The sequence below is a fragment of the Blastomyces gilchristii genome (genome assembly GCF_000003855.2).
Source record: "Blastomyces gilchristii SLH14081 genomic scaffold supercont1.23, whole genome shotgun sequence".
Classification (NCBI taxonomy): Eukaryota; Fungi; Ascomycota; class Eurotiomycetes; order Onygenales; family Ajellomycetaceae; genus Blastomyces; species Blastomyces gilchristii.
The window spans coordinates 147,938-156,266 of NW_003101659.1; the positions used below are offsets into that span (position 1 = coordinate 147,938).

General features: G+C 46.7%; 3 protein-coding genes across 3 annotated transcripts; 1 reads left to right on the top strand and 2 right to left on the bottom strand.

The window, feature by feature from the left end:
• Nucleotides 1–25: 25 nt before the first annotated feature.
• Nucleotides 26–4,281, bottom strand: BDBG_08249 (DNA polymerase gamma, mitochondrial). The gene is made up of 2 exons (XM_031723483.1): nt 4,002–4,281; nt 26–3,939 (listed from the first exon to the last, which is right to left on the bottom strand). The coding sequence occupies exons 1-2, from the start codon at nt 4,174–4,176 to the stop codon at nt 674–676; spliced, it is 3,441 nt and encodes a 1,146-aa protein (XP_031580658.1). The 5' UTR covers nt 4,177–4,281; the 3' UTR covers nt 26–673.
• Nucleotides 4,282–4,507: 226 nt separating this feature from the next.
• On the top strand, nt 4,508–7,785 carry BDBG_08250 (uncharacterized protein). Its single transcript, XM_031723484.1, has 3 exons — nt 4,508–4,858; nt 4,920–5,664; nt 5,736–7,785. Exons 2-3 carry the CDS (start codon nt 5,247–5,249, stop codon nt 5,930–5,932), a joined length of 615 nt encoding a protein of 204 aa, XP_031580659.1. The 5' UTR covers nt 4,508–4,858; nt 4,920–5,246; the 3' UTR covers nt 5,933–7,785.
• BDBG_08251 (UPF0052 domain-containing protein) lies at nt 5,960–8,319 on the bottom strand. Its single transcript, XM_002621174.2, has 2 exons — nt 7,774–8,319; nt 5,960–7,683 (listed from the first exon to the last, which is right to left on the bottom strand). Exons 1-2 carry the CDS (start codon nt 7,961–7,963, stop codon nt 6,326–6,328), a joined length of 1,548 nt encoding a protein of 515 aa, XP_002621220.1. The 5' UTR covers nt 7,964–8,319; the 3' UTR covers nt 5,960–6,325.
• Between the last annotated feature and the right edge of the window lie 10 nt (nt 8,320–8,329).

The window sequence follows — 8,329 nt, forward strand, 5'->3', positions numbered from 1 at the left end:
TTGATTAGCATTAAGAATTTAAGGTGTAACTTTGCAGGCATAGTATTCTCATTCCCTCTCTTAACCAGAGTTCTCAGGGAGGTTAATGTCGGTGGCACTTGAATAACCAGCTACAGCTTAACTAAAGCTAGCCTAAATCCTAGGGGCTTGAGAATGGAAATGGTAACAGTATTAGCTTAAATTCTTAACGCTAATCAAAACTTTTGAGAGGATCCTCCGTATATAGCATGACGTGGACAAATTTAGATTACATCGTAAAAAAGTTCAGAAGATACATATCATATATTTCCCCTCCCCTCTCTCGGAGCACACAATTTTAAAGTGAAAAGTCGCGTATACCTGCCAGACCAATGCGCCGAATCACAGAAGCCCAGCCGCCCTATCAACATGATCACAGATATGAACAAGAGAACGATAATGTTAAGATACATGTCCAAGAAATATAAGAGGAAAAAATAGTGTTGTATGCATACGAAAGAAATAAAAGAGATACTTCAGGGAATATTAGTTGAAATAAAGACAGCTAACAAGTGTCAGCTTAAGTATGAAAATATTAACCGTGAATGAAAGGTGCTTGTCCCAGGTATCGCTAACTTATCATTAAACGGAAAGTCCAATGCCAATATATATACAAGAATGGAATGGTGGAATGATGGAATGATGGCGGCATCAATCATAGGCCAGGCGAGGGCCTTGGCTTCCACGCAGCTCGATGAGGACTAAACTGTGGCGATTTCGCAAAGTTGGTCGCCTTCTTTGTACTATTGAGGAGCGCGGGCTGAACTTCCATGAGAATGGCCCTTTGTGGTTCAGCGTGTGGTGGTACGGTTGACTTGGCTCGCGTTTTGCGAGGGGAGGTTGATGCGGATTTCGTAGTTGAGGATTTTGAGTCGAGCGCCGGTTGGGAAGGCTTCTTGGTCATTTCCTTGATAATTTCGCGCAGTTCCTTATCATCACTGCAAATCTGCGCCTTTATGAAATTTGGATTTCGGGAGTTCTGTAATGGGGCCATGACTGGTTGTCGGGGAGTATACTGGTATTTTTCTGGGGCGGGAGGGGTATTAGGTTCAATGGAAGGATCTAACTGGGCCTCAACACCTTTGTTGAGGAGATTTTCAATATCTAAACTTTCGCCATGCGGTATTTTGTTGGGGTGAGACGGTGTAATGCAATCCATGTCCACCTCCTTTCTCAGGACCTTGTCGATATCGACAGCAGAGAAATAAGCACATGACTGGGGGAGGTCGTCAATCCCCATCTCCTGCGAGAACATAGCTCGAGTCCAGAGATTCGCAATCTGTAGCGCCATGGCGGCGCGGTACTTGTCATGTTCTTTGACCAGATACCTGATTTCATCATGCACAGTAATTGCGAGACGGGCGTCCAAATTGAAACGACGAATAAGGAAGTCCATTGAGATGATGAGCAAGTGCAAGTAGTCCACACCAGATGATTGAATCGCCCAATTTATTCGTGATGTCATAAAACTTCCCTTGTTGATGAAGCGGCGCATAAGGGCTTCCGTGATTCCTGCTCCAAGCACAGGAGTTCTCGGTCTTTCTTGTTCTGCAAACTCCTCAAGTTTATTGAATACGAACGATTCGGTGCCCCCCCTCCAGAAAGGATTGTCACTCAGTATCTTTCGGTTGGTTCGAACGCCCTTTGTTTCCTTATATAGCTTCGCCGCGACCTGCTTTGTCTCGTGTTCCGACATGGAGGGGTTGAATTGGCGAAGGAGTGTGGCCGCGAACTTGAGGCCTGCCCCATATATTCGACCATAATTGAAAACTTTGGCATCGTTTCGGGAGATTCCCAAGATTTTTGCTGTTTTCGAATGTAAATCTGTGCCAGCTGCTTTCGTTCCTTCCAGAGTCATGAACCCGATGGCATTACCACCATGAATCTGAAACTGTGCGTCTCCCACGAGACTGGCAATCCAGAGCTCCTCTGAATCCACGTCGGCACCAACAAACACATAACCTGGGGGTGCCGTAACCATAGCTTTGAGCTCTGACCCCACCCGGTTAGCTTTGGCGTTGCTAGCAGTTAGCCAGGTGTTCTCTACTGCTCGTCGAGTAATAGTGCCCATTGGGATAATTTGGGGTAATATATAACCCTGCTTAAATGATGGGTTCGATATCGATTTGTTTTTAAGCCGTTCGACGTCGTTGTGGTAAACTACCAGCTGGCTCCTGATCCTATCCCTTGCACTGATCCAGTAAGAACAGGACGCGTTCATTTCCAAAGCTTCCTTGGCTAGGGCAAATTGGGAGGAGAGTTTGCCTCCTTCAAAATACTGCAAATACCCCTTCGCAAGCGGACTGGTGCAACGAGCTTCAGGCCCATCCTTGTGTGGAAGTTTAAAATATATATGCTCTCTATCATCTCGGAGACTCAGATTCTTTTCTTCAGCCATGTTGCATGGCGCAAGTGCCTGATTCTCGAACTTCTTGATTTCTCTTTTAGGGACTTGGAACGTCCAGCCATGCACATCCGACCAAACAAGCGGATATCCAAGCCAAGAGAGTTTTAAGAGAATTGGTGCTAAACGTGTGCGAACACTCAGGTTGATAGGGGAGGTGCTTGTTGCGAAGAGGCCTTTGTACCATTTTGGCATTCCAGGCATTTTCTGTCTTGCAGCAGGCCGAGGAGGGTCACCCTTCTTTTTCCCTTTAACCATTCTTATTTCCTGTCCGGACCAGTCTAGCTGTCGTAACCATGGGTCATTCTCATATATTTCAGGTTTATCCTTTACGGCTAAGGCGCTGTCACAAAGTTTCAGTAGCCGCCTCTGGACATCCTCTAGGAGGCGTTGGTAGGTTTCCTCGGCATTTTTCAAGTACTCCTCCCAGGTGTTGTTGACTGGCAAAATAACAGAGGAAAGGTGTCTCAAGGCCCCAAAACTAACCGGATGCGGGCATACCTCCAAAAAGTTAGGGAAAACCTGCTTGTAGACACGATGAGTGATCGAGACATCAGCTGCGCAGTAATCTAGAAGCTCATCAAGCCGTTCCAGAATGCCCGGGCGATCGAGTTCACCAAAATGATCCCGTTGGGCTTTATCAATTGTAACGTTGCAATGGAATTTTGCAACATCACGTAAAGAGTTGACAGAGCTCCTACCCACCCAGAGCTCTTCCTCTTCTTCTGTAAGTAGTTTGTTTTCAAGCAGCGCTGCAAGCTCAACTGAATTATTTTCCCTCAAGAGTTTATCCCTGAGGTCACGATTTTTCTTATGCCGCATCCAGGTGGGCCGTTGTTGAGAACACATCCCGTTAACGGCAACGTGAAGAGACATGGTATCGATAAAGAAATTGCCGGTTTGTTTAATGTCATATTCTTCCAAAATCCTTGCACGATCATATCCAACATTGTGGCCCACAATGATTCGGGCTTGAGATGGAGATCCAAGCGGGACAAGCTGCCGTTCGTTTTTTGTCTCGCCGAGAAGATAAGGAGATAACCAGGCATACCAAGCATTTGGGCTCGCCGCACACGCCATTACTGCAAACGATGATTCTTTCCACATCACTTCCGTGTCGAATGTTAGCATCTCTTCGTTGGGTGCATCAACCTCCTCAGTGGACCCATTCGCATTATACTTCGTCCATCCACTCCTTCTGATCCATTTTTTCGGTGCAGGTGGGAGATTGATCTTTGCATATTGTTTGGCGTTTGTCAGGTAAGGTTCTGAAGAATCCATCCCTAATTTGTAAAAGTGCTCGTCCATAGTTTGGCCTTTGAGGGGAGGTATATCGAAGGCAATTGGATGCGAGCCATCCTGAGTTTTCCCAAGTAAATCGTGGCGAGAAAGATGATCCTTTGAAAGTTCAATCAATTCCGAGTTAGGGGGGGTGGGTTCCCGCAGGAAAATTTGCGAATGGACATGGCTGCTTAACTGCTGGACTCCGATTTCATTAAATCGGGCAGTAGAGGGAACTAGACATATATGTGATGAGCGGGCTACGCATTCTTTGAGCGCAAGGATCGTGTAAACTTACCTGCCAGTGTTTTTAGCCTTCCACCCTCACCAGGCGATTCAGTCACCGCAGTTGTATACCATCGTAAGTCCAACCGTTGCTGTTTGGGCTGCCGGCTTGTTCCTACTGATAGACGGAGAGGCCGCGAGGATGTCCGGAGTACGCCTCTCGAAGTAGCGCATAACGACAGGAGCATCCTTACGCGATGAAAAGAGCTTCAATTACAATAACATGGCGCGCTCAGAAACTTCAAACCCGCCATAAAACCCGCATTATTAGTTTGAGCTATGGGATGGATTGCGGAAGTAATTAGGACATTGTATCCCAGATTCTCTTGAGCACTTGGCGCGATCCTGACGGAATAACTATTCTCCCGGTATCTTGCCATACCATAACTACGGAGTACCATAGAGCGTAGTTTAGGTATTTTGCGACTAATCCCTATTTGGAGTTCGGAATAACAATGTTCCATGATACGGGCAATCAACCTCCTCCCAAGCGCGGATATCAGTCCTATCCACAGCTTCATCTCTGAGCCTTTTTCATTAGAAGTTATTTTCTCTTGATTGGCTTCTCTGCCTAATTTTACCACACTCCCTGGCCTAACCGTCTCTACTTCTTCTATCAACCATTCCCCGGAACCCGAAAACAACTATCTTTCCTCACTCGCTTCTACCGCCTCTCCTTCTCCCGCTATCTATCAGCTTCCTCCAAGCCAATCTCCAACTCACCTCAGAGCCCACCGCCAAGTTCTCCTTTGGCTACTCTCGAGTATCTGAAGCCGCCAGAACGCCCAAGCTCCAGATATTCGGTTTTGCGTTTTTTCTGGAATGCCTCGACCTACGTCTTAAACTTTAGCGAGCTTTCCCGCATCAGCTGTAACTATTTACATCTAACTTTACCGATCGAATCACCAGTACTGACGAATTCTCTTTTCAGATACACGTTTACACAGTAGAACCCGAGATTTCTCGTGCCGTTGCAGTTAATTTACTTTGGTCGCTACCTCTAGCTCTATTCGCTCTTCTCGTCTTCAACCCACCATACGATTGGTCGACTCTCCATCTTTGTTCACATCCTGTAGTAAATTTGTATAGGTGGAGATCTCAAGGATTTCAAAGCTATTCATAGTTTTAAAAACAAAGTACATGCATGGTCAGCTTTTCCATATTCGCCTCACAACCGGAATTTTATTCACCAAGCAACGCCACCACTGGCGTTTCTCATTAACCGCCATACATTTCACACTATCTTTCTCCCTTACCCATGAATAACGATTCTTTTGTTGATCTTACCATCTCTTCGCCGCCATTATCAGTGGAGCAAAGTTCGTCGAACATGTTTGTTCATCGAGCAAGAAGTCAACGGCCGTTAGATATCACGGCCGGCGCTCCAGCACCCAAAAGACGACGAGTTGACAATTCTTCTGCTGCTGGGCCTTCGTCACATCCGGCACGGTATCAGAGGCAAATAAACAGTTTGGATGACGACCCAGATATCGAGTCGATTGATCTCACGGAGGTAAACGACAGAGTATCGCTTGCCAAGGTCCTCTCGAAACAGCGTGAGGATGCGGTAAAGGCACAAAGTACAGCTGGTGGTGTCATGGGCCGGTCGACCCTGACGGCGTATAAGTGTCCTGTGTGTATGGATACTTGTACTGACGCCACATCTACTATTTGTGGTATGTACCTAGTCCTTGACTCAGTCAATATTCAGTTGATTAGCCAAGTCTAATATGCTTTTTACTTTTAGGCCATCTCTTCTGTCACAAATGTATCATCGACACACTTCGATTTGGCGAAGAAAGAAGTATGCATGATGGAAATGGTAAGGCACCCCGTGGCAGATGTCCCGTCTGTCGTCAAGCACTCTCGCGAGTGGATACATATGGACCAAAACGGAACCTTGTTCCGCTCCAATTAAATCTTTCGACAAGGAAAAGGACCTGAAATCCAACAGTGGAGCACTCCTTTTAAATGATTAAATAGCATAGCGGAATGAAGGGTTGGGTCCCTTGGATTTGCATAATGTGGCGGCGTTTAGGTCTGGATAGTCAAGGGCATAGGCTACAAGGGGCGTCTGCATGCTTCTTTATATTGCGTTGTTTGTATTTTTTATTTAAATTTTTTGGTTTTGTTTTTTAGATACCAGGCCAGGTGCGTTTCGGAAGCTATCCGGTATGTTCTTATCGGACTGTTTGCCAAGTTCATCCGCAGTTCTCTCCCCTGCTGCTGCAAGACCAAACAGATATGATATCGAAGCAGTGTAGCAAAGGCACAGGTTACAATCAACGCCTGCCCGTTCAGAAACAGTAAACAAACATAGAAACACATAAACCCAATTTACAAGGTGCCATGGTTTCCTTTGACATCCAGCTTGCCGACACCTCCCAATGGCTCCAATGTATTCCGCCTACTCCTAGCAGCACCCAGCCCCCCTCTAGCTATCGCATCGCCTTTCTTACCCAGTACAACTTCCAAAGCCTGTGTAAGAGCTGTTGGGTCATATCGCATCCCCACCACCACGCCTGATTCATTCTCCACCTTCCTTCCATACAACCGCACACATTCAATCCCCATCCCAGCTAAACGTTCGCGGTCTACGCGTGGCGTGCCAGGACCCTCAAGATGTAATACGTGAGTAACGTATGATGTATACGGAAGCGAAACGGTTGGCAGGCGATCCACAGAATTCTCAACCCTTTTATCTTCACTTAAAAGCGGCAAATGATGATGCTGCCGGCCACGACTCTCTTCGCCAGCACGCACAATGGCTTCAATAAAATCTAGTGCGGTGAAAGGTTGGTGTGCCGGGCCAGTCTCACGGTCGATGGATCCGTTCAGGATCAGGATCTTTTGGCGCGCACTGCTGTTAGCAATGGCCTTTCCCACACCCCTGAGAATTATGCAGGGTATTATAGACGTATAGAGGGACCCGATGCTGTATATTATAGCTTGTGATGAATTTAATGCATCTAAAACGCGGGGGTTGGCTGGGGGTCTGATCTCTTGGCCATATGGGTTTATGTACCAAAGCCGGGAGATGCGGCAGGGGAGGTCTTCCGTCCCGGTTTTGTTGAAAGTGATATTCTTGTTGCGCAGCGTAGGCAGGGAGCCTGGTAGGTGGCTTTCCTCGTATGGGAGGTCATCGGAGTCGGAGCAAGCGTCGTCACCATCGGCAAGGAGCAGGCTGGGCCTTCTGAGTGATGGGATTGGTTGGATGGCTGTTGCTTCGCTTGGATGTGAAATGCTGTTTTGGCCAACGATGACTGAGCCATCGACTAGGGAGGCCGATATGTGATGAGAAAACGTGGAGTTTATAGCGGGTATCACACGGACATCGTCCGTCGGGACTGAGCAGATACTTCCCAGCAGGTATATGGCACTCTCAAGGCTGCCACTGAATAGCCGAGCGCCTGTCAGGAACAGATTACCAACACTGGCAGAGGTGAAGTCAAAGGTGGAAGATGGTGGCCTTGCGCGCTTGAGGATTTCCAGATTGAGGAGATTGAGAAAGGAACGGATTAGTTCTCTCTTTGCTGGGGAGATAGTCTTCCACAGCGGTGAAGTCCCTTCGACTATGGAATACCATTCAGCATGTGCGGTGCTCGCTGATGGGGCTAAACGATGATTGAATAGGGTTTTAATTGCTGCCCTCTCAGAATGTGGAGAGCAATCAGGAATTAGACGGACGAGTCTACCTATTGGTCTTTATTTAGCACGGGCTTCAATTCTATTCCAATAGTTGTGTATAAATAAATGGCAAATGATTTGAGGAGAAAGTAACTTACTCCGTACATCACCAATCCCAGGCCCACCAAACACTCGAATCAACTCGGAAGAAGAGCCACCATTGTCACTAATGGGTATTATATAGCTTAATGGGCAGTCCTTACTTGCGCGGACTGCACCGAAAACATCTACAAGGCTATTTGCCCCGCTTCCGCCAGAAAATACGACAATGCCCCTTAGTGTCGACATTTTTTATATCCTCGGTCAGAGCCGCACCCAGTTATGATGCAACTCAGGTTTTAAAGTCGAAAGACTAATAGAGGAGAAGAAGAGAAATAGATTATGGCACCATGTTGGAGATATTTAAGGTCAAAGAAAGAAAGGGGCAAAAAAGCCAGATAGCAAAACTCTCTGATGAATACCTAGTCAAAACTCAAGTTTAAGGGGTTTTAGGATGTCTCACTTGAACGAGACACGCCAAAAGTGATCCAGTTTCTTATTCATGAATTCCAGCAGAATGAGAGGGGAAAAAATGAACACGATTGAGCTGGAACGGTGAACAGGGACGGGAGATACAAGACTAACGTTACACAGCCGAAGCTTTAACGAGTAGTT

Bases quoted from the DNA above. Each gene is read 5' to 3' on its own strand.
- BDBG_08251 (XM_002621174.2), bottom strand. From the start codon at position 7,963: ATGTCGACACTAAGGGGCATTGTCGTATTTTCTGGCGGAAGCGGGGCA. The intron at 7,684-7,773 runs GTAAGTTACTTT...AAAGACCAATAG, and splicing joins TGGGATTGGTGATGTACGGA to GTAGACTCGTCCGTCTAATT.
- BDBG_08250 (XM_031723484.1), top strand. From the start codon at position 5,247: ATGAATAACGATTCTTTTGTTGATCTTACCATCTCTTCGCCGCCATTA. The intron at 5,665-5,735 runs GTATGTACCTAG...TTTTACTTTTAG, and splicing joins CGCCACATCTACTATTTGTG to GCCATCTCTTCTGTCACAAA.
- BDBG_08249 (XM_031723483.1), bottom strand. From the start codon at position 4,176: ATGCTCCTGTCGTTATGCGCTACTTCGAGAGGCGTACTCCGGACATCC. The intron at 3,940-4,001 runs GTAAGTTTACAC...ATATATGTCTAG, and splicing joins AAGGCTAAAAACACTGGCAG to TTCCCTCTACTGCCCGATTT.